The sequence below is a fragment of the Kwoniella pini genome, chromosome 8 (genome assembly GCF_000512605.2).
Source record: "Kwoniella pini CBS 10737 chromosome 8, complete sequence".
In the NCBI taxonomy this organism is placed as follows: Eukaryota; Fungi; Basidiomycota; class Tremellomycetes; order Tremellales; family Cryptococcaceae; genus Kwoniella; species Kwoniella pini.
The window spans coordinates 136,255-160,111 of record NC_091723.1 but is presented as its reverse complement, the minus strand read 5'-3'; the positions used below and the strand labels follow the sequence as shown (position 1 = coordinate 160,111).

The following is a 23,857-nucleotide window of genomic DNA, read 5'->3' as shown; positions in this document are numbered from 1 at the left end:
TTATGGCTTTCACAACAGCATAAGTTAAATAGATGATCTCACTGAACGACAACTTACTCAGTAATAATGTTTGATCACGTGACCATCATATCGAGTGACGTCTAATAACGTGAAGATGACCTGGAGACGCGACAAAAGATGACCTCGAATGAACAAAGACTAGTGAGCAAAAACTAATCTTCAGTATTCAATATTCAAGGTCTTTTGTTAGACTGAAACAGTTCAGCGGACGACATGATGATACGACCTATAACGACATTCTCAGTCTTACTACCTTTCCTGGTGATGGGCGCAAATGCAGCGGAAGACACACAAGATAGTTTGACAGGGATGATAGAGAAGGTGTGTTATTACTCCTCTTGAATGCCCCTACTACTCAAGCGCTTTTAAAAAGAGAATACAGCTGAGAAAATTCTTATAATAGACGACACCATTACGAACGCATTCTTTGGCAGCTCCATACGTAGATAGTGATTTGCAGAATCGATGGTATGTCTCTGTACCATGATTCACTCAAGATCAACGATATTTGGTCTAGCTGACACCTTGGATTATAGGTGGGATTTTGGTGGAAATGCTATAATAGTTAGTGACGACTCCTTCTCCGTCACTATCGTAGGTAGAGATGATTTTAACCAACAATTGTGTTCATAGAATACGAATAAACATGTTCGATTGACTCAAGATAGACCATCGGAGAAAGGTTGGTTATGGTCAAGAATGCCTATGAGCGTGCAGAATTGGCAGATTGATGTGGAGTACAAGGTGTGTAAAACATAGATCCGGTCATTATGAACATCGGACGGACTGCAGAGATTGTCAGAATTAAGGGCTTTTCAGCTAACTAAACATCATATCTGCTATCGCAGGTTGACGGAAAAGCACATAATATGTTTGGAGATGGTTTCGCAATGTGGATATCGAAAGATCGAGCAAAGGAAGGACCCGTGTTCGGAAGTGTAGGTGAGTACACAATGATAATCTATATTGCGTACTTTGATCGAGGAGACGGATGATGGTGTGCTAATTTTCTCTCTTTTGTCAGACTACTTTAACGGGCTGGGGATATTCTTTGATACGTAAGTAACCGTTTCGAAATTCATCTCATAAACTAGGAGGGGTAGCAGGGCCGTAGCTGAAGATATGACTACACTGCACACGATAGATACTCGAACTCTCGACATTCGTATCAATGGCCAAGAGTCACTGCGATGTTGGGAGATGGAAAAACTCAATATGATCATGATCACGATAATGAAGCTCACGAAATCGCTGGATGCTCAGTATGTCGTCTTTGTAACGCAAGAGAGATCTTTACTGACTTTGATGCCAATAGCATAACTTCAGAAGACAAGGTGATACTCCCACTAAAGCCAGATTGACCTACGTCAAGGGAAAACTTCTTCAAGTAGGTCAACACCTTCATTCTTCAACATAGCGTATGGTGTATATAAACTAATGATGTTTGAGGGCAGCTCAAGCTACAAACGAAATACGTCAACGACTGGACTATATGCTTCGAAGTTCCACTGGATCTACCGGATAACCCCTATATCGGATTTTCAGCTGCAACAGGAGATGTATCGGATAATCATGAGTAAGCGCGGTTCTCTCTACGTCTCTCAAAGCATATCGTTGGCTGATAGATTGTTTGGGAATGTTTAGCATCATCTCGGTAAACACCTTTTCAGCTACACTTCGACCACAATTCCGACCAGTTGATCAAAAACCCTTTGACACCATTGTAAATCAAGGTACAGGTGGAAAAGGTAGACCAAGCTCGAAGTCTTCCAGTAGTGGTGGAGCAGCAGGATGGTTCTTATTCATCTTAAAGGTGAGTGTGGAAGACGCACTGACCATGACTAATTTGGCGGAGAAATGCTGATGTATGACAATGCACTCAGGGTATTGGTATACTGGCATTTATAGCTTTCGCCATCGCAGCTTTTGTGAGTTTTCATCTTCTTTCTCCATGAAAGTTTTCCTCACAACTAATTGAGCGCACATGCTGATGAATGCTTATTCACTCGCATAGAGAACGTATAATGCCCAAAAAAAGCAGAAACGTCATTGGTGAGATACGGGGCAGGATATATCATAGCATGTAGTCACAAATTGATCAATGCATTATCGCTTCACGTGTTGCGCTTTATACTCATTGAGATGCAACTAATTCACATGATCTGCTTTATTTGCCTTTGAGTGTCTAACGTAAAATTGCCTGCTCGCATCGCCAAGATTGACCTCCACCGCTCATGTCCGTGATTACAACGACGATCAATTCGCATTAATTCAATCACTTCTTTTTATTCTTTGACAATTCGTCAAAAACAGCCTATATCAATCGTAAACCTAGCTCATAACACCAAGAAGTTACATCCTGCGAGTCCATTAATCACACTAGGCGGCTGAGCTATACCACTGTCCATTTCAAATGTGTGTTGCTCGAAGCTCCCAATGAATGACCCTTTATCCTCCTTTGGTCGAAGCGAAACTCATCGACAGTTCAGCTTGCCTTGATGTTATAGCAGACCTCTCGATAAGTGAATTACTAGCGGGATAATTTCTCCAAGATGCCTAGACATATCCTTCAACCTTTACCGAAAGCTTTCAAGCCTTCTTCTTCCAATTCTAAAATTCATCGAAATGACGAAAGGATGTGGGATAATTTGGATAGAGTACAAGTCTTAGGCGAAAGAGACGGACATAGAGGGTGAGTAGTCTTTTGCCTAAGCTGCACTGTCGTGGGAATGAAATTGATGAATCTATCTAACAGCTGCGTTAATGCTCTTTCATGGTCTGACGATGGTAAGACATTGTTATCAGGATCAGATGATCAAAGGTAAATTGATAAATTACTACTCAGAATAAATCAAATTTATCTGAAGACTAATCGTGTACCTTGATTCATTTAGAATATGTATTTGGCAACCTGACCCCCATCCCTCATCATCATACTCTCCTCATCCTCTAAAATTAGCGGATACAATATCAACAGGACATCGAGCCAATATATTTTCAGCTAAATTTTTACCTAATACTTCTACACCTACCATCGTGTCTTGTGCAGGAGATAAAGATGTAAGGGTATTTGAAGTAGAAAGACTGGTTAGGAATACTTCAAGTGGTGAATTAATAGGTGCAAGAGGCGACGGGTCAGTGATTTGTTTCGTTTTATCTACTTGTGGAATTCCATTCTCCTTTTGGAAAATTCTATTTTCTCAAGGTCTTTAGTGCTAATATCCGTTCGATAAAATCCAGCGTGACTATATTGAGATGTCACAAAGATCGAACAAAACGAATAGCGACTGAAAATTCACCTTACCTCTTTTTAACTGTATCAGAAGACGGTACAGTTCGACAACATGATTTACGTAGACCGCATACGTGTAGATCCCAATGTCCCGAACCACTTTTTTACGCACCAAAGGGAGTTGATTTATATAGTTTGAGTGTTAGTACGGTCACTCCGCATATTTTCGCCGTAGCTGGGCGAACAGATACAGTAAGTGGTCCACAAAATATGGGTGTTTTTCCAAACATCAACAATCGTATTTGAAGGAGACACTAAATGAATGATTGGTCTTAATTCAGGCATATATATGTGATAGAAGAATGCTACCTCGACAAACTCCCTCTTGGGGTCCACATACACGCTCATCAGGCCAAGTACATTGTGTGCGAAAATTGGGATTACCAAACGATGAATGGGAGAAAGTTTCTCCTAATAATGGAAATCGGATGTTTGGGGAAGAAAGACATATAACTTGTGTGAAGATGAGTCCTGAGCATGCTGATGAGGTAAGTTCTGTACCTTTGATTGTAAGATCGCCATGATATCTAAACAATCAATGCATTCCCTTGGATCATAGGTAGCGGTAGCTTTCGCTAAACATTCAACATCTTTATTTTCAATATACGATTCGCCGCCATCAACGTCAATGAGAACGACTTCACCAGTCATCCTTCCATCAAATGAGAAGACTGACAAATCAAGATCAAGCTCACCTCGACCAGTGAAGTTGAAAGATGGAAAAACCCCTTCACCGGCTTCTTCCTCTCCTGCACCTTTCATTCCAGCCGATGATGAACTTCCCCGTCCTACGCCCAAGTCGAAAACTGATATTGTCAAGGATGAAAGCGGTGATCTGGAAGAAGATGCTAGATCTAGTCCGTCTTTGGGTAAAAGGCGACAATCAGACAGAGAAAGTATATTGGCTGAATCGAGCATTTCAGCAAATAGACCAAGGAAGATAAGCGATCTTATAACTCATGATGTCTTGGACGAAATCGAGTCAGGGTCCAGGACAAATCGATCGACAACAATTGATGCTCAGCCTGGACATTATCCAACGTCAGCAGAGAATAAATGCTCAGACAATGTGCAAAGGGTCGGACCGCCAACGCCGCCCGCAGCATATACGCGTGAAGATTTCTTGCGTGACGAGGAGAATGGTGATGGTGAGCATGAACGGTCGGACGAAGAAGAAGATGGTACGCTCCTTCTTGTTAAAAGTTTAAGGCAGAGAAGAAGCTGATGTTACAATACGTGTAGAGCCAAGTCTGTCAGATATGGAAGATCTAGCACTTGATATTCTGGATCAGAATGGAATGTTGGAAGACATAATGAGCGAGGAAGAAGATGAGGAGGATGATTTAGACGAATTTGACGACGAAGACGAAGACATGGAAGACGATGATGGCGGAGACGGGGATGAGTATTTCTTGGATCCAGATGTTGGGATACTTGGATATGGCGGATCGAATGCTTCAAACTTGGATGCCAAAGCATTCGACGATGTCGATATCATCTATCCTAGGAGAAGTTATAAGGGGGCAAGGAATGTCGAAACTGTTAAAGATTGTATGTCTCTTACCGTTACATCCCCCTTAAAATAAGTGTTTACACGGGAGGACTAGCTAATCTATGTTCGAGGGATCAGGTAATTTCCTTGGCGTCCGAGCGGATAAAATTTGCTCAGGAAGCGATGATGGTAATTTCTTTGTCTGGGATAAAGAGACCGGAAAATTAGAAGGAATCTGGGAAGGTGATGGATCAGTTGTTAATGGTGATTTTACCAATTCCTTAAGCTTAAATTTCCCGATTTTGATGTTGATGAGTGTACGATTGGTAGTGATGGAACAACATCCCACTTTACCTTTGATAGCTGTTAGTGGAATAGATAATACTGTCAAGGTGAGTATTCACTGAACTCTTCAAAAATGAGATAGCTCAATAAGATCGTACTCAATAAATTAATGATTTTATTAGATGTTCGCACCTACTCAAACTCCAATGAATCCATCATTTTCACGTAAACATCTATCCGAAACTATAGTTGAACGAAATACGAGAGTTCCAAGATTTTTATCTGGAGGTTCATTTGATAGAGCTACTTTATTACAGTTTTTCGCTAGTAGAGGAATAACAGTACGAAGTCAAGCTCATGATGATGATGTGTTGAATGGGGATGATGGAGATGGAGTTGAGGGCTGCGCAACTCAATGAGAGAGAGAAGATCGCTCTCTGAAGGATCTATTTGCCGACAGATTATAACGATTTATTGTATGATTCCGATACGTGTAGAGTATGTATTATACACAATACACAATGATGTCAGATTTTATGTTGTCATAATGTACTTTTTGACATACCCTTGGACATAGTCTCTTTTTAACAGATTCAGCTCCGTCGATCGTATGTCTCCAGTATATCTCAGATAATCTGAAATTTGTGCATGAAGGAGCGAACATTCTTCTCGCAAGCTTGACCACCTTCCATGGAGTTCTCAGCCCGATGTGGCGTTGAAAGCTCTTCAGAATTTCCAGCTAGACTAGCACTCAATCCTTTGTCTAACTCCAGGCTTTTCACTTCGTGCCCTAGAGATATGAAAGTACCTAAGGAGACGATGACATGTATATAATTGCATGCACATCAAATTACAAAAATACAATATAAATCACAAACTCGACTTCACCTAATTGAGTCAAGGTATAATCATCTAATAACAGCTTTCTTACCTCTACCACTCATTCCATCATAAGCATCTTCACGTTCTTTTTTAGCTTGTTTAACTTCCCAAACTTTCCAAAATTTCAAATTTTCATCTCCTGCACCTGTACATAATGTTGTTCCATCAGGACTTAAAGATGAACAAATAATTCTAGAATCATGAGCTGGAATTTCCCAAATTTTTTCTAAATTTGGATAATTCCATAAAGTAATTGTATTATCTGGATATCCATGTGTACCTAAAATTTCTTTTGAATTAGGTGAAAATACTAAAGATGTAACTTGAGTTGTTGTTGCTAAACTTGAAGTTCTAGCACCTGTTGAAGTTGACCAAAAATGTATATGTTTATCTGCTGTACCTCCTCCTGAAGCTAAAAGGGATGATTGCCATGGACACCATGCCAGTGCCTAAATGTCATAATATTAGCTTAGGCAAATGAAAAGTAGTTCATGATGTAGTAAGGCAAGTGGATAGTGTCACGACTTACCTTCACGGCAGCAGTATGATTCCTCTTTGTCCATTTAGCGACTCCCCTCGGAACACCTTCACCAGTTTGTAAGACAGAAGCACCGATACGACCACTAAGAAGTCAAGTATTATACGTAAGCGATGTTCGATGGATATAATGTTACCAAAGTAGTGACTCACTCCCAGCAGTTGACAACATTGTCATTGCCCCCAGACGCCAAGAATTGTCCGTCACTCCTCCATGTCAAACCACAAACCTATTGATATCACCGAAACGTCAGATTGGTCTCAAAAGCCGAAAGCAGATGACACGCTCACCTCAGCATTGTGTCCTACAAGCTCCATCACCTTGTGTCGAGCGACTCGAACATCATGATGATAGATACTACCATCTCTACATCCTGAACTGAGAACATGACCGTGCCATGACATTGATGGAATACGAGCAGCATGTCCACCCATAGTACGCATCTTCTTGCCTTCTTCCACATCCCAAACCTCCACTTCACCAGCATCATTCCCAATTGCTAAAAATGCTCCATCGTCAGACCATGATACAGCAGTTACTTTTGGTCGATCCTCGCTATCAAACGGTCTTTCGTCAGTACAGAATGATATGCGATGCCAAATATCCAGAATCGCAACAGATGTCGATTTGTGGCGAAAGGGGGAAAAGAAAGCGACTTACCTTTCTTCGCCACCACCCAAAGCATTTACAGTCCCACTTTCTGCATCCCACACATACCCTGTATCTCCAAGACCAATAGCGACTCTATTGGCGCAGGACCAATCAATCAAGTTCAGGTAATAATCATCTTCGAATCCAGGTGCATCAAGTACTCTTTCAGGTACGTAAGGTGGAGCTCTTTTCTTGTTACCTTCCTTTCCGGCTGAATTACTTCCCGTACCTCTGTTAGCTGTTGCAGAGGAATGTAAGAGATAATTTCGTTGAGCATCAAGATGGGAAGTAGCATGTGATGCAGGTGGAGGAGCAGATCTAAATGATAGGATCCGTCGATTAGATTGAGGTAAACCTAAAGTAGCTGAAAGACTCGAAGTGGTTGGATCAATTATAGTCGAGTTTGATCTGTCCATTGAAGTATCTGGAGTGTTTCCGTGAGAATCAAGAGCTAGAGTAGGCAAAGTTGTAGAAGAATGAGAAGAATGATGTAAAGAGGCAGGTCTGGAGGGGACAAATCTATCTAACTCCCTTCGATTCGTTTCTTTCGAGTCCTTTCTCTCCATATGTAAGTAATCTAAGGAGTTGCCTCGAGATGAAATGTCCATACGTCCCATTCCCTCCCTCAAGGTCGCTATCGACTCCTCAGCGGGAGAAACGCGTCCTTTTCTAGGTGAAGTGCTGAGCTTGCTGATGAAGGGGTTGGACCTGAACCGCAAGCAGATGTATCAGCAAAGGTCACAATTGCTGCCTTGAACTTTCTCTATGATCGGTCTGAGCATGACGCGGACATTGATACTCACACATCGAAAGGAAGGTTGTTAGCGCCAGTATCGGACAGCATGTTGAGTGATGCCTTGTTGGAGCCAGTGGAGGGATTTACGAAGTTCTGTTGAATTGATGATCGGGTGCTTGTAAGGTTGACGGTAAGTACAGCGTTGGAAAAAGCTGCGTTGTAGCGATTGGAGTAACGTCGATTCAAGAAACGGAATGGTCAACAAAGGGAAGTTAAGAGAAGGTGTTTTATAGAAAATGGCTAAGTGGAATTGTTTTGTTTTTCATTCAACATGCTCAAAAAGCATTCGCGTCAAGTTGTTTCGATTGTTACGTAACGATTCCAGAAAATCGCAACAAGTCGAATTAATAATGTTGTCATGATGTAAGGGGAACTGAAAGTATTCATGCATGAGTCCATTCTAACTTTTTACAAGAGTTTGAAAATCCTATAGCATTGCATGGCTGCCCTTCGATCACTCTCGGTCGCAGGACCAGGACCGCAGACGTGGCTTTATCGATTAAGTCTACAATCAAGATTCGGTTGCTCCTTAATTCCTACCGCAGTTAGTAGCGCAAGACATTCACACAATGCAGTACCCAGATCGGCGAATAAGTCGCCTGGAAGCACCAACAATAGGCCTGATCGAACTCAAAAGACCTCATCCGTAAATTCGAAGCTTTTATTCGCTAACGAAGGTGCCTCTGAAAATGCGGTACCGAATTTCGACGATGTGACTCTACTTGGACCTCCACCAGAATACCCCATTCAAGATGATATTGATCGTTTACTCCAAGCTTTGCGGTCCTCCAACTTAGAATCAGCTATCAAGGAATGGTCCTATCTCTGGGATTTGAGATGTGTTTCCAGATTATCTCCTCAAGATCTCGAAATCATTTCCAACTCTATACGGAAAATCCTGTTCGGAAAGAATTATCCTCATTTAGGTAGAATGGCATTATACCAATCAGCTCAATTCGGACATTTGAAGAACATGGCCACTGAAGCGGCTTCTAGGGGTTATGGCACTGGCTTATACTCTTTCATGTTGAAGCTGATAGGTTGTGGAAGACCTAGAGATGTAGTAGACTCTTTTGAGAAATGTAAACAGAAAATGAGGGAATTTCAAGGGAAAAATTACGAAGATTTATTTTCATGGGATAGGGAAAAGAGATTATCAGCAAGATTAGAAGACACAGGTGATAGTCAAGCTGGATTGCAAGAATTAATGATGTCAAATATTGCTGCTCATACATTATTGAATGACCTAGACGGAACCGTACTATTTTCGATGTTAGACAGTCAAATTGATTTTCGGTCTTCAGCAACATATAACTTTACTCCTATTGAGAACGCTCTAAGAGCTTGTAAATCGTCTCACCTATATCAGCAATTTCGTCAAAACGTGGATAAATTTGTTCTATCCCTCATGTGTTATCACCCAAATGCTCTTGTCGCTCGAATCACCTCATTAGGGACCAGTAGACAGTACGATAAATTATATGAGCTGTATAAGAAGGTCTTGGAAGCTTCTATCGGACCGGATGCTTTCTTGAAGCCAAAGGATCTAGATGATTTTGGTATGAGTTCCAGGAATATACCTTTACCGCCTGTCATCTGGTGTAAGTGGATTTTGCAACATTCTAAATCACTTTACTAATTCATTCGCGTAGTGCAGTTTATGAAGACTTTCGAATGGGGATCAAATATAGATAAAATCATCAAGATGCTCGATCAAGATCTTCCACAACGAGGTTTGATGCCTAATGGTCATTTTCTTTCGATAGCAATGCTATATATGGCCATTATAGCCAAACGAAGCGGTATCAGCCCGAACAAGCGTTCAAAAGCTAGATCGATGGTGGATGAGTATTGGCGTAGGCTTTCTGTTCACAATTGGCATATAGAAGACGGTCCATTCTCAAGAAGGATTAGGACATTGAGTATTTTATCCAATCTTGAACCTAAATTAAAATCGGAGATCACCAGCTTGTTCGAAGCCGCTAAAGATGGTCACTTAGGCAAGATTGGACCCAAGACTCGTGCTGCTTTTCTTGAATTTTACATGAGGCATACACCTAACAATCAAGCTCTCGGAAAAGCTATACAAGTGTTTAGGGTTTTCCCGTACGATGTGGAGAACGAGGGAAGTGGGATAGATATGGCTTACGCAGTATTTATACGACTATTAGCATTGGGTAATTGGTCATCACAAGAAAAATTGAAAGCCTACAAGAAGGTTACAACGTCTCTTTTGGCTACAGGTTATTCACTCAGGACTCATTTGTTAGGACCGTTATTGTCAATTCAGCTTCAATTACTCAATATACCTATGGAAACAATGGTCAACATGACTCTGGACGCTACTGTCACTCCCAAACATCCTGAACCAGGTATTCAAAGATGGACAAAGGTGCTCTATGGCTTACTTACGAAATGGACTCATGCATCCTCGCCGACATTAATGGAATCGCAAGCTGGATTAATGATTCTCAAAAGGGCAACTTCTGAGCAATTATATGGAGTGACTAGGTTCAGAGAGGTCGGATTATTCATGTCATTTCTTGTACCTATCGCAAAAGCTACCAATCTCAACGTTGAACAAAGACAAGAATTCATAGATATGGCTTTAAACATCTTCCCTGGAGGTGGGAAGAAGAATGTCTCAATCAATATGTATATGGAAATTATCAGTCATTCTTTCAATAGACCTGATAAAGCTGGATATGGGGAAGGAATACGACGATGGAAAGAATTACGAACATTAAGAGATATACCTTCAATCTGGTGGTCAAAGATGCTTACTTTGTTGATCGAACATGATAAATACGATTGGGCGTTAGATCTAGTACGAGATGCTTGGAATTCGAAACAAGTTCTTGCAACGGATGGATTCTGGTTAAGGGCTAGATCGCATGGTCTGACAAGTGAATTAGACTTGGATGATCGACTAGTCATTGAACAAGAGAATCTTCTGAGAACGCAAAGAACTAATCAGGATAGTGGGAAGAAGTGGAGATCGAAAGAAGTCATCGCTTTTGCGGAAGAATCTGTACATGATCGAGACAGAACTATTCTCGAACAAGCCGAGGAAAACGAGGTGTTTGAGGACGATGATGATGATGAAGATAGTAGATGGGAGGCAGGAGAAGAGGACGAATAAATCAGCGTGGAAAGATTATGACCATGGGACACAAACATGATTTACAATATACCTGAATATTGTGAATTATACAGCATGCATCTAAGCAGATATTACAGTGCTATCCGCTTTTTATGAATCACTTCGAGATTTACTTTTCCTCTCGCTTCTGCTTCTGTCACTTCTACTCTTGCTGCGTTTGTGACCACCCCCATCTCTTCGCCTTGACCTTTCTCGGTCCTTACGTTCTCCCTTCCACGGCCATAAGCTAGCAACACCCTGTACAGCTTTCTCCGCAATGCCTAATTCAGGTGCAGGTTCTTTATCAGGTTTTTCAGATTCAGCAAATTCAATTCGTTTATACATTCCATCTAATTCTGCTGATATACACCATAGTATAGAGAAGATGAAACCTATCGTACCACTATATACTACCGTCAGTCTCATCAATTATATCTGAACGACCTTTTCCTATACAGAACTAGCGAAAACAACAGTAAGAATAATTTCACTCACAGCCAAAATACTCCTATTTTCTTCACTTGTTCAACGTTTGCCTTGATTTCCAATGAGTGTGCAATACATAAGTCCGACATAAGGATGATTGAGGTGAAAAAAGGTCCAAGAAGAGGTAAAAGTGTACCCCCTCTTCTAGTTATATTAGCTTGTGGAAATTTGAAAATTACGAAAGAAAACCATGAAATGATGAAGAATATTACTGTGACTTTTTTCCAATCAATCAAATTTATCAGTTAAAATCTTTTGCATGAGCAAATCTTACTCCAGTACTCACTTGCGAAATGTAGTTGTAAGACTTGTTGAATAGGTTTATAAAATGCTGGAAATTCTTGATCACTTTGACACCTGATATCAAAACAATATTAACATCTTCCTTTTCTTCATTCAAGATTCGGACAAATGACAGTCAATTAACCTTTCACCAAGTTTACATGCTCCCAATCCACCCAATTGCCAAATCTCACCTGCATTACCAAAACTGTTCCCTCGACTCGGATTGTCGAAAGTGGTTATATTATTTTGATTTTTATACTTGACATCTAACCAGTAAAAACCAGTTTGAGGACCTGATATTCCTGGTAATAATAGGAAAAGGATTGTCAATATAGCTAATAGCGGTACAGCTATTCTGTTCAATATGACGAAGTGTCGGGGTGGTGAAATTATTCTTTTCCGCCAGGAAGTCATTTTATTATCTTATCAGACGGTCAATATTATTAGATGGATGATTATAAGTTGTAATTGTTATAGATCTGACCTCAAAATTTTCCATAATCATAAACTGCTTATGGCTTGTCCGTCGAAAAATCAAAAGGGTGGTAAAATGAAAGGACGTTCCAAAAGGTTGAAACTCGTATAAATACAAACGTTACATCCGTATGTCATTCTTCTATACGTGCGATATATGTCCTTTGATCCATCTAATCCTGCTAGTGTATCCTAATCTATGTTATGTATTTCCTTTGCCATTCATCTAATAACTCTAAATTCACGGCACTTCCACCACAAACCACTAAGACTACTTTGGAATCTTCTTTTAGATCTGGGAAAAGCTCTTTCAATCTTCCTTCATATGCTGGAGCTAAAGTTGCTCCACAAGCAGGTTCAACAATCAGATTTTCTTCACTAGCAAATTTTAATAAAGCTTTAACAGCTTGTTCATCTTTTACGACTATACTTTTAACTAAATCTTTATTTTCATTCGCATATTCAAAAGCTTTAGGTGCAACTGTTACCGCACCTAAAGAAGTTGCTATTGATGTGATTCCAGGAAGTGTAATTAATTCACCTTTTTCAATTGATTTATATAAACTTTCTGCTCCAATAGTTTCAACAGTTAAAACTTTAGTTTTTCTTTCATTACTGAAAATTCCTTTCATTATACCACAAAATAAACCACCTCCACCAACTGAACAAACAACTAAATCTGCATTTGTTCTTTCATTTTTATTTCCATCAATTATAGATAATTGTTTTTCCCATTCTTCTGTCATTGTTGAAGCACCTTCCCATACATGATGATGATCAAATGGAGGAACATATACACCATTTGAATCTTTATCTAATAATTCTTCTCGTAGATACGTATCAGCATGAAACCAAGTCGCTCCATTTTGTATGACGTCTGCACCGGCTATCTTGAGCTTTTCTATCATCATGGGTTTAGTCGATAGAGGAACTACGACTGTAGCTTTATAACCTAAAGTAGAAGCTGCTGTAACACATGCTAAGCCTGCATTGCCTCCTGATGATATATAGAAGTGCGGTGTTCGAGAAGGATCCGATTTAATAGATTCCACAATAAAATTCCCTATACCTCTAAACATGATGAATCAGCTTTCACGTGACGAGTAAATAGGATTTTAATACTCAGGCTCACCTGGATTTGAAAGACTTGCTAGGTTGTAAATTTTCAAGCTTTAAGAAAACTCTACTACAGCATGGGTCAGCTGACACATGAGATACGATCAGGCTGAAAGCATTCACCAGCCGTTCAATTTTGATAATGCCCTTGATTCAAGCAAGGGAGTTTCGATCCAAGGTCTTGAGGGCGATGTTTCGGGCATGGTGAAGAAGTTTAGAGGTGCTTGGAGAGTTTTCAAGCCTTTGGCGGCTCGATAGTATACTTTTTATATTAGAATACTCTGTATATACATCGAGTCGATACTGACAAGAAAGATCAACGAATAAACTAGAACGCCATTCCCTCCTTGACAACATGGGATTTATCAGGTACAGAGCAAATAGCCGAAGCCGAGTTTACGTTACTCACACGGAGATTGCCGCGGACCCTCGCGACTATCCGTGGCCACTTTTTGTAGGTAGGACACAGGTTCTTGATCTGCTCTGACGAGATATTGATCTACTCAGCGAAGTTCGGCTCCCTTGAGGGGTACGTGAACAAGCATCTTGCTCAGTCGAGTAAGGTTTGTTCAGCAATCATACCTCGACTCGCCTCTTTTCAAAAAGTATAACCAAGCCATTCTCATGCCGCTCGGCTGCGAAGCAGTTGTATAAACCGACTGCATTCAGAACTACGGGAGTTGTAATACGTGGAAAGCAATGGCTTGACTGTGTATACGATCTTGTTTTCCGCAAGCTGCTTGTCATAGTCAACCATATAATTGAGTATACTCTTATAATAATACTAATCTATTTACCAGCTGCTCGTTCCCGACAGCTTTTATGCCACCAAGCATACAATTTAATTTAACATAACCATGCGAGGGATAGTGAACATTCAATTAATTGACAAATAGCTTCTCTATTTATAAGTTGGAATTCTCAGACTGTCAGTCAGCAACCAAATGGAGAGTAATTATTGTGAAAGGTGTTGACGGAGTTGCATCCTTTGGAAGCTCGTTTGGCATGTAATGTTTCATGCACCATTATCTGGTTAAAAGGTTGAAATGAGGCTGCTTGGAGATGCTGAAACTACATTGAGAATACGTTTTCATTGGACACGGGAAGACCGCAACATGCCCACCCAACATCATTTAGTGTCTCTTGCAATTTGTAGAGTTTGCATTCGTGTTTCGATGCTCTCGCCCCCAAGATCAGGCGGTCCATCGACACTGAGGTCTTGTCCGATGGGACCAGCGAAACGTGTCTCCATTCAGCCTCAAGAATGAACGGATCCAAGCACACGCGGTACAGCCACGAGTCTGATCGATCTGTATACGATCTGTGAACGATACTGTATACATATTTCTTCGTAAGGATAGAGATAATATCGGATACCTTGTATCGCATATCATGATGTGACAACAGGGAAGGCCACGGATTTTGCTCTGGTTTATGCCACTCACATTCAAAGCGGTATATAATGCATAGATCGTCTGCGGATTGATTTTGAATTGACATAGACAACTATGTATCCGGTCGTTCGCCAAACTAGCCAGACTAGCCAGAAATGTTTACACATGTGTGGACCTTTCCCAACACCTTCGATGCCAATAATTATCCAATTTTATACAACATAACCAACTTCTGGAAATTTCATTATGAAGATCATCATATTCTACTTGGGCTTCGTGTACTGAACGTTTACAACTTTTGCATTTTGGATCACGCCACAAGAATTTCTTACGTCGATGATTGGAATTGAGGTAACATATCAATAGCACCAGGATTAGAACTACCAATATTACGATTCCTAGTATGACACCGACTGTGATCGCATGAAGTGCAGTGAAGTCAGCAAAATTTCTTTTCACTTAGTGATCTTGAAAGATGGAGCAAGCCTCTATTGAAAAGGAGCAAGAGGTACGCACCCAGAAGAGCTGTTCCTCCGGCTTCTCCATGGTCTCCGTAAAAGTCATCCATTCCAGATGCCGCGACCATTTTTTATCTTTATGCGGCACTAGGTTACGTGGAGTGCCAGTCTTCTCTTCCGTCTAGTCTTTAATCAGTTGTTGCTGTATCAATAAAGGAGAATGAATGACAACGCCAAGATATATATTTCCTTCAAGCACGAAGTGATTTTGGTGACCCCTCGATTATTGTGTTTTTGTTATTGGTTGAGGTAGAAGTATAATACGACTTGACGCGAATCTGGGATAACGTTTATATAGGATGTTTTGAAACTGCAAGCCTTCAATCACAGCTTGGATCGGGCACACGATCAAAGGATAGTAAAATTACCAAAGAATGTTTCATCCTGTTTGGATGCAAACGTTACGTGGCACAAAGGCAGAAAAGGTGACACCTGTTTCAACGACATTGACTGTGCTTAGAGAGATCGGCACCCAAGGGCCCTCCTCATCGCGATAGCTTATCTTTAGCTGGCCTCCATGAATACTATGTGCCTCATACTATGAAAGGTTAACGGTCTGAAAGCGCAGGCTAATTCTCCTTTGTCGTATTTCAAAACCATCATCACACAACTACTGTTTTAGTTTGAAAGGATGTCATGATACAGCGTGTTACAGATAATATATGCAAAGAATATGTCACATTCAGTCGAGATAGCTATAGCGTATAGAAGATTGAGGGCCGAATTACTGCAAGTTTCGGACTCCTGAATGACAATTCTGAGTTGGTCACGCCTCCAGTGTGTTTGTATTGTAGTGGTATATATGCGACAATAAGGCAAAAGAGTAGCTTTTCTTGTTAAGTCCTGTATCACACACTTCAGCTAAAAAGATAGAAGCCAGATCAACAACGCGTAAGATCTACTTGTGTGCATCATAAAATCATATTCTAGTACAATACATATCGAATGAGCAATTAACACGAACAAAGATTCATTGTCCTCCAAGCTTCTCTCCATGACATTGAAGTTTGGAATGTACCATTTCTACCTGAGGCACAATCTTCATGATACAATTTTACTTTTGGAAGACATCCTAAAGTTTTACTTGATTGTATAATTCTATCTTGATTAGATTTAAATTTCTCTCTACATAATTTACATTCCGATCTTCTCCAAAAGTATCCGTCTTTCCTCTTTTTTTGTCTATTACTTACGAGTAGAAGTGTGAAGTAAATAATACAAATAATCAAAACAAAGACACCCGCTCCCATTCCTATAGTAAGCCTTGTAGATTAGCTAATTCTCTTTTCTCGATTACATTATGTCATTAGAGATTCACCCACCGATAAGACCCCATGGGATTGAGGATTTTTTATCGTTATATTGGTCAGATGAATTGTATGCTTCATTGCCATTGTGGACAGCAGTATAGTCAGACATTCTCAATAGAAATTCGGGTTTCAAGGTAGAATCTATTCTTTGTTCGTTTAAGAAGTAGGATTATGACGATCGAATATAAAATTGTAATATTTACTGTTATTATTTTCAACGACGCCGTAATTTGAGATTGATTTTTCCTTGATCAAGCTTGAAGAATTCATCAAACTTGCTGAAATCAATCGTCAGATTCATGCTATTTATATGTATACAGCCCAGGTTTGTAACGCATTTGGGTTCCTCGGTGAGCTGTATGGATAAAGTTCAAACGCGTTTCCTCTGGATCATGATTTCAAAGGATCAGTTCGCCAAGCAATTTGATCTGTTTCGAGTCATCTGTAAGACGCAAAGCAATAAAGGAAGCTTGATTGAATACAATCCGTTGATACAATGATTCATTCTACAGTCGTGATGAATAACGAGGTCTGATAGCAAATCACGCCCGTCTGAGCAATTTCACATCTTGACGACGGTTTTGTTGAAAACAACCGAAACCCCTCACGATAAAATTTCCAATATATCTTTCTTAAAAACTTCTCCTGCATCCCCACTTATTCCGCTCGTGTGTAATCCATCGGGATCCTACAATCATTTCAGTTCAATGTAATTGAAAATACCCTTTCTTCCATTTCACTTTGTGCCACTTACAAGTCTCATCATTACATCGACCCCATCTCTTTTCATCCCTTCACCAAGTGCAACAATCTCATCATGAAACAATTCCCTTCCTCCATAATGCATATACACTTTAACTTTTTCCTTTCTTAAATAATCCCACCCTCCTTTTGACATCTTAGCAGGAGATGCATATCCCGTGTTCAGAAAATCTAAATTATAATACCTAGTTGCACTTCTAATTGCTCTACTTAGTCGAAATGTAGTTGAATGACAATAAGCTTTATGTTCTTGCTCAATTGCATAAGTTAAAGTGAAATCTGACCATGGAGAAGATAAAAATAAATAACCAGGTTGAGATAAATATAAATCTTTTAAATATTGTGAAAGGAATAAAGCTAAATGAGCACCTGCTGATTCACCTAAAAGTATTATATTTTCAGATTTAAACTTAAGATTTTGAACAAGATATAAATAAGCTGATAAAACATCTAAAATTGGTGCAGGGAATGCTGTATCTTCTGATAAGGTTTTACGATAATTTACACCTAAAATTCAGATTTGTTGTCAATTTTCCATTGAACTGAAGAGTAACAGCAAAATTGTGAATCTATTACTTACTTAAACATCTTAATTTTGTTGACCTTGAAATTTCTAAAGGAAATGTAGTCCACAATGGATGTCCTCTAATATATCCTCTAAATTCCCCAAATTATGAAATTCAACTTTTTAAAATAATATTTTCATATTTCTCAGAATGACTTACCCTCCATGTATATGTAAAATAACTTTTTCATCAATCTTAGAAATGTCATCAAGTTTACCTTTAGATCCAATTGGTGAAATTAAAAAACCAGGTCTTGGAATAGTTTTAATGTTTTGTACATCAATTATACCTTTTATATAATCTGGTTTAACAGGTTCAAATTTAACCACTTTTAAATCAATTTCACCTCTCTCTTTAGATTTTATATACGATTCTCCAGGAATTGAAATTTTCCAATCTTCCCATTCAATTGGAGGTGGTGGTATCCACCAACCTGATAAATATTGTTGTAATTTTGATAAATTAATTGATATCCTACGATCAATTGTCCAAGATGAAAATGGTTTAGGTGTTATAATATGATATAAAGTTAAATAAATCAAGTAAAATGGTAATATAATTAAATACATCAAATGAGTTAAATTTGTTATAATTCGATAATTTATCTGAGAAGGTGCGTTTGGTGCAGAAAGATCAGGCTTAGAACGAACATATCTGTTCATCTTGATTCATCTTGTTACAGTTTGACTGACAGCTTTCATAAATTTAGTATGTGTTCACTCATCTTCCTCTGTTAATATCGATGGCAAGTTGAGTTTATGAAAAAGGTGATTAATGAAATATTACACTTCCTCTCTCGGTCTCGGTAATATCCGTCGGACCGGTTTTACGCCGGTTCAGCAAAACTCGAGACACCCATAGAGGCAAAGTCGACGAAAGGTAAGTCGACTTCTATGCTGTTCTCTCTTCTAGCTAATATTCTAATATAGCACTAAAAATACGTTCAAATTCATTGCATTCGATAAATCGTGCTAGGATATACTTGATTCTACTAATTAATACTAATTACGCTACATATAAGTACTGTCATAACGGGGTATAATAACATATTCATGAATCATTTCCAATACCTCGTAAGGCTAATATTCCGTCTAATGCTTCAACTTATCTTTGATCTTACCGAACAGACCTCTCTTCTTCTCACTACTAGTACTATCTTTTCTAACATGTCCAGAACCATTTCCAGTTCCAGCTGATGTTTTAGTCACAGGCGATACAGGAGATTCGGTTTTTGTCGCAGGGGTAGAAGTAGCAGCAGTAGATTTGGTGACAGGAGTAGTGGTCTCGGTGGAAGACTTATGGCTCACCCCAGCGATATCCTTAGCCTCGTTTGATGTGGACGGATGAGGTAGATGGGATGCATTGTCGCCCTTTGTAGGGTTGACCTCCTGGGCGGCGACGGAGGTCTCAGTAGGACCATCTACCGGTGATCGCGAATTGTTCTTGTTTTCTGTGATCGAAGGTGTAGACTCTGTCGCGTTAGCGGGTACAGAAGTAGGTGCAAAATCAGAAGTTTGAGCGGGAGCTTCAACTAGGTTATCCGCTTTCTTCTTTTCTTCCCCTAATTTGCTTTCAGGGGCAACGGTTGCTCCGGTAGTAGAGGTGGATGGGGCAGAGTGATCGGCTGAGGGGTATGTCCCAGGTTGTTTGGAAGTCCCCTCGACACCTCTTGAAGAAGGATGTCCAATACCGTCCTGCTCACTTCCAGGAGTCAAAGAAGTTGTGTGGTTTGGTCCTGTTCCCGAGGTGGTAGATTTTTGACCAACGGAAGAGGTGTCTAATTCGGAATGTTCAGGTACCGTGTTATCGCTTGAAGCAAGCGGGGAAAACTTGCTGCCTGAACCTTCATTTCCGTGTCTGATCGCTGTGACACTAGCCGAAGAAGTGGTCCTTTCGTTTCCGTGTCGTGTATCAGGTACAGCTAAAGATGACGACTCCGTTGGGGATTCGGCGGAAGAGATGATACTTGCATTCGCAGTCCCAGGGGCAGTAGCAGGGGCAGAGGTTGGATCGGTCGTATTCGAATTTGCGGTGGCTGGAGAAAGAGTAGAAGTGGCTGGAGTAGAACCACTCTCTACAGTAGAGGTAGGTTCTGGATCGGTGGTCAAGCTGTTCACATTTGAAGTGGTAGTACCAAGTGCCTTTGGTACATCTGTAGCGCCCTTATCACCACCTAATCCGAGGAAAGTTGCTGGTAAAGCCGGAGCAAGGCCCGAGTAGCCTGATCCAGTTCCAGAGCTGGAAGCCGTTGGTACAGATACAGATGATGTACCGGAAGGTCCCGCAGGGGAAGAAGCTGGCTCCTGACCTCGTTGAGCTTGAGTCGCAGTCAATCCACCTTGACCGAGTTGTCGTGGGAACGCTCCGAAACCACCAGAATTCTCTCCTGGAAGAATGCCTTGATTTTCTTGGGGAGCTTCTACGCAAATGAACATTGGATAAGTATGTCTAACGTTAAGACAGGTTTCGGTCTTTGACGACTACTCACTCTTCTCATCAGGTAGTACAGCTACTCCAGTCTCATTGATTGTTCCAGGCAAGGCACCAACTCCCGTAGTATGTTCACCTGGCAGAGCACCAGCAGGTTCTTCTGAGGGTAATGAATATCTGGGCACGACTAAATGAGTAAAGACAAGTCAGCCTAAACGAATCAGGCTGGTAGCTAGAGCAAGATACTGCATCCATCTCATACTTACGGCCAACTACTCCTGGTCTACCGGTCCCTGCAGCTATCAAGCCCGGGTGAGCGAAGCTGTCAACGAAGCTCTCGATCTTGTTTCGGAATTCAGAATCTCGACTGAGAGATGCTGAAGCACGTCCTATTTATGATCGATAGACAGTATCAGTTATCACGCTAGCCTTTGAAGGGTTGAATGCAAAGAGGTATTCACGTTGAGTGTTTTGCAAAGTTCCCTGAGCCTCTTCTACAAGCTTACTAGCTTGTACTTTAGCCTGATCAAATAGGGCAGTAACGCTTGATCGTCTACCTTGTGGGGGAGACACACCGAGTAGTGGGGAAGAAGGAGCTTTTGGCGAAGTGGAAGCCTGTGGCACAGTTGAAGCCTTGGGCGAAGAAGGTGATCCTGATAAAGCATCTTTGATTGGTGAAGGAATAACGGCGAATGCAGCTCTTCCAGCTTTCTCCAATCCCTCAGCTACATCATTATAAATCGAAGTGGGTGCGTCGGGGCCTGTCCCTGGGAAGGGTACAGTTCGGGTAGCTTTGTTACACAAGGGGTATTGTTAGAAAGTCGAACCTCAACAGTAGAGCAGGAAGTAAATAATGACCGCGACTCACCTCCCCAACCTCCAGGTAATTCTAGTCCGGGTGTACTCAATCCAGATTCTGTCCTGATATTTGCTGGAGCGGCCGTCAAGGTATTTCCAACTAATTGTCTGGCAGCTTGTTCTCTACCTGACAACTCATCCAGTCGTCTTCCATCGGCGGTCAGGGCAGTCGCATGTGATGCAGATTCAGATACAGGCGGAAGGGCAGAAGTAGGCTTTTTCGGTGAAGAGCTTCTTCTAGCTTGTTGAACCAGGGGTGTAGGGTCTAAAAGGTCTTTACCTCTTTCTTGAATTTGCTTCAACTCATCTGGGCTAAGATCTTCAGGTTTAGCTGAGGTAGCAGGAGAGACTTGAGAAGTAACGGCAGCTGCTTCAGCGGCTCTTTTAGCTTGAAGTTCGACTTTAGTTAAACCTTCAGAATGTAATTGACCGGTAGATGGATTGATTGAGGTACCAGCTTTAGGTACTAAAGGAGAAGTACCCAAGCCTCCGGTAAGATGAACTTGATCATTCAATTCTGCTGAAGTTGATGAGGATAATTGAGCAGTGACAGCGGCTGCTTCTGCTGCTTTTTTAGCATTTAATTCTTCTCGAGTCAAACCTTCAGAGTGTAGTTGACCTGTTGCTGGATTAACAGATGTTCCCGGTTTAGGTACTAATGGAGATGAACCAAGTCCTCCACCGAGCCCTTCAGATGTACCGACTTGCTGAGAAGCTGGGGCATCTTCAGCTTGAACAAAGCCTGATGTTTGAGCGGTAGGTTCTGGACCTGGAATATAGCTGATTCCCGCCATATTGGGAATGATTGACATGGCGAATGGGAAAAGATGTTACTAGGAATGATAATAGATTGTGTGCAGCTGTAATACGGTGATGATATACTGGATAGCTGAGCTTGAACAAGGAAATGATGATTTATGAAATGATAATGAGTAAATAATTATAGAAGATCGACATATGCTCATATGCTATGGAACATCATAAGAATGAAAGAACTACTTACTGGTAATGACACTAAATTGGGATTAAATGACGTCACTAATTCGAAATCAAACGTCACTTTTAGTGCCAATTAATCATTTATTCCTTCCCTTTCTTCAGTATAGTTATAGTGGGGCCTTGCATTAAAAAAGAGTTGGATGATCGGCCGTTTGTACGTTATTCAGATAATAATAGCGTCAAAATATGAGCGGCTGTGGTAACTAATGATGCTATCAAACGCTGGACATTAGACAGCCGTAGTCATTAGTAATTAGGTACAGATTCCTTCGGTTTATCCCGGCTGTCTATCATGTCTCGGTAGAATTACTGGCTATTGCTAGATCTACTGATTGCAGACCGAAGGTGATCGAAGCTAGAAGCTAGAAGATCAGTCTGACAAATACGACCAGTACTTGTAGTTTGTTGGCATGCGAACCGGATGACAATCGTATAACAGGAAAATATCATCTTGGCTACAACATTCGGCGTAAGCCGTTGATGAAGGAGAACAACGCTCTTTGTCTTACTGTGTCACAAAACTCTTTGTAATGATCCAGCTCATAATCGTATGAATATATACTTCCGTGTATACAATTAATCGCCGTTGTTTGCCTCATTATTCCTGGTTGTTTGTCCGCTATAGATCTCGGAACCACATAGTATGGTTGTAGGCGGTTGTATATACATCATGGCGAAAATACAGGGAAAATTCCTACAAAAATTGGAGAATAATAATTAGATACGTAATTTAGCAGCTGGGAATCAACAAAAAAGAAAGGAAACCAGAGGCACGAGTACAATCGACCCTGATCTTACAGTGAAGGGGGAGACTAACCCGTTCCATACATTTTCTCTTTCGGCTTAGGAGATTTGAGGTATGTTGTTGAATTTCTAACTACTTTTGAATAGCGGTATATGCATGGTTTATCCCTACCATTATACATCCAGCCATCACTACCTGATCGTAAAGCGGCGCCTTACACGTAAACAAGAATATTCCTTTTTTTCTTTTTCTAAGAAAAAACAAAATAGCTTGTAAAACCTGGTCTAAGGAAACTTTAATTCTTCATTCCCCAGATCACGCTATAACACATGAGCTACGGTACATAGCCACGGAACGGGCCTGATTTAGGAGCTTAGGTTGAATAGATATCCTACATGAGCATGATGAACGAGTCTTGTTGTAAAATATGACCTTTCTTTATCTCATACTGTACAAGTTTGTCAATGCATGAAACAGATTTGAAGACCATATAGTGTTTTAACGCATTAATAGTACTTGCCAAAATACTGCCCACCAAATAACAGGCACTTTCAGTAATAATTACGCTCATTTAACGCGTCATTCATCTATTCATTATAAACAAAAGATACATCATTCATAACAACTTCCACAACGAATACCAGGAACATACACCTCGATATCCAACCATCGAACTTCGTCGACAATTGTGTTAGCTAGCAAGGGCTCCAAGGTCATTGGAGTAGCACTTCCTGGAGAATGGATACTCATCACACGACTAAATAAAGTAATTACCATTTCAACGGAACCTTCTTCTATCAACCACAAGTCGAACA

At 40.6% G+C, this 23,857-nt stretch overlaps 9 protein-coding genes across 9 annotated transcripts; 3 read left to right on the top strand and 6 right to left on the bottom strand.

Annotated features, from left to right (window-relative positions):
- Positions 1 to 237: 237 nt before the first annotated feature.
- Positions 238 to 2,077, top strand: I206_105809 (uncharacterized protein; the record flags this gene model as incomplete). The annotated part of the gene is made up of 12 exons (XM_019156359.1): positions 238 to 342; positions 425 to 489; positions 558 to 585; positions 655 to 765; positions 870 to 963; positions 1,046 to 1,079; positions 1,166 to 1,283; positions 1,337 to 1,408; positions 1,476 to 1,597; positions 1,666 to 1,834; positions 1,905 to 1,949; positions 2,036 to 2,077. The coding sequence occupies 12 exons, from the start codon at positions 238 to 240 to the stop codon at positions 2,075 to 2,077; spliced, it is 1,005 nt and encodes a 334-aa protein (XP_019010161.1).
- Positions 2,078 to 2,573: 496 nt separating this feature from the next.
- I206_105808 (uncharacterized protein) lies at positions 2,574 to 5,509 on the top strand (the record flags this gene model as incomplete). Its single annotated transcript, XM_019156358.1, has 10 exons — positions 2,574 to 2,713; positions 2,777 to 2,842; positions 2,916 to 3,155; positions 3,262 to 3,505; positions 3,595 to 3,801; positions 3,873 to 4,494; positions 4,556 to 4,864; positions 4,944 to 5,069; positions 5,136 to 5,197; positions 5,273 to 5,509. 10 exons carry the CDS (start codon positions 2,574 to 2,576, stop codon positions 5,507 to 5,509), a joined length of 2,253 nt encoding a protein of 750 aa, XP_019010160.1.
- Positions 5,510 to 5,998: 489 nt separating this feature from the next.
- I206_105807 (uncharacterized protein) lies at positions 5,999 to 8,005 on the bottom strand (the record flags this gene model as incomplete). The annotated part of the gene is made up of 6 exons (XM_019156357.1): positions 5,999 to 6,421; positions 6,502 to 6,595; positions 6,663 to 6,739; positions 6,801 to 7,065; positions 7,171 to 7,869; positions 7,965 to 8,005. The coding sequence occupies 6 exons, from the start codon at positions 8,003 to 8,005 to the stop codon at positions 5,999 to 6,001; spliced, it is 1,599 nt and encodes a 532-aa protein (XP_019010159.1).
- A 391-nt stretch (positions 8,006 to 8,396) lies between these two features.
- Positions 8,397 to 11,099, top strand: I206_105806 (uncharacterized protein; the record flags this gene model as incomplete). Its single annotated transcript, XM_019156356.1, has 2 exons — positions 8,397 to 9,558; positions 9,610 to 11,099. The coding sequence occupies 2 exons, from the start codon at positions 8,397 to 8,399 to the stop codon at positions 11,097 to 11,099; spliced, it is 2,652 nt and encodes an 883-aa protein (XP_019010158.1).
- A 111-nt stretch (positions 11,100 to 11,210) lies between these two features.
- Positions 11,211 to 12,284, bottom strand: I206_105805 (uncharacterized protein; the record flags this gene model as incomplete). The annotated part of the gene is made up of 4 exons (XM_070203194.1): positions 11,211 to 11,502; positions 11,595 to 11,802; positions 11,872 to 11,942; positions 12,013 to 12,284. The coding sequence occupies 4 exons, from the start codon at positions 12,282 to 12,284 to the stop codon at positions 11,211 to 11,213; spliced, it is 843 nt and encodes a 280-aa protein (XP_070059295.1).
- A 257-nt stretch (positions 12,285 to 12,541) lies between these two features.
- Positions 12,542 to 13,663, bottom strand: I206_105804 (uncharacterized protein; the record flags this gene model as incomplete). The annotated part of the gene is made up of 3 exons (XM_019156354.1): positions 12,542 to 13,415; positions 13,477 to 13,530; positions 13,584 to 13,663. The coding sequence occupies 3 exons, from the start codon at positions 13,661 to 13,663 to the stop codon at positions 12,542 to 12,544; spliced, it is 1,008 nt and encodes a 335-aa protein (XP_019010156.1).
- A 2,662-nt stretch (positions 13,664 to 16,325) lies between these two features.
- I206_105803 (uncharacterized protein) lies at positions 16,326 to 16,791 on the bottom strand (the record flags this gene model as incomplete). Its single annotated transcript, XM_019156353.1, has 2 exons — positions 16,326 to 16,624; positions 16,695 to 16,791. 2 exons carry the CDS (start codon positions 16,789 to 16,791, stop codon positions 16,326 to 16,328), a joined length of 396 nt encoding a protein of 131 aa, XP_019010155.1.
- A 495-nt stretch (positions 16,792 to 17,286) lies between these two features.
- Positions 17,287 to 18,672, bottom strand: I206_105802 (uncharacterized protein; the record flags this gene model as incomplete). Its single annotated transcript, XM_019156352.1, has 4 exons — positions 17,287 to 17,370; positions 17,437 to 17,951; positions 18,025 to 18,101; positions 18,170 to 18,672. The coding sequence occupies 4 exons, from the start codon at positions 18,670 to 18,672 to the stop codon at positions 17,287 to 17,289; spliced, it is 1,179 nt and encodes a 392-aa protein (XP_019010154.1).
- A 429-nt stretch (positions 18,673 to 19,101) lies between these two features.
- Positions 19,102 to 22,110, bottom strand: I206_105801 (uncharacterized protein; the record flags this gene model as incomplete). Its single annotated transcript, XM_019156351.2, has 5 exons — positions 19,102 to 20,429; positions 20,499 to 20,627; positions 20,707 to 20,829; positions 20,902 to 21,231; positions 21,309 to 22,110. The coding sequence occupies 5 exons, from the start codon at positions 22,108 to 22,110 to the stop codon at positions 19,102 to 19,104; spliced, it is 2,712 nt and encodes a 903-aa protein (XP_019010153.2).
- Between the last annotated feature and the right edge of the window lie 1,747 nt (positions 22,111 to 23,857).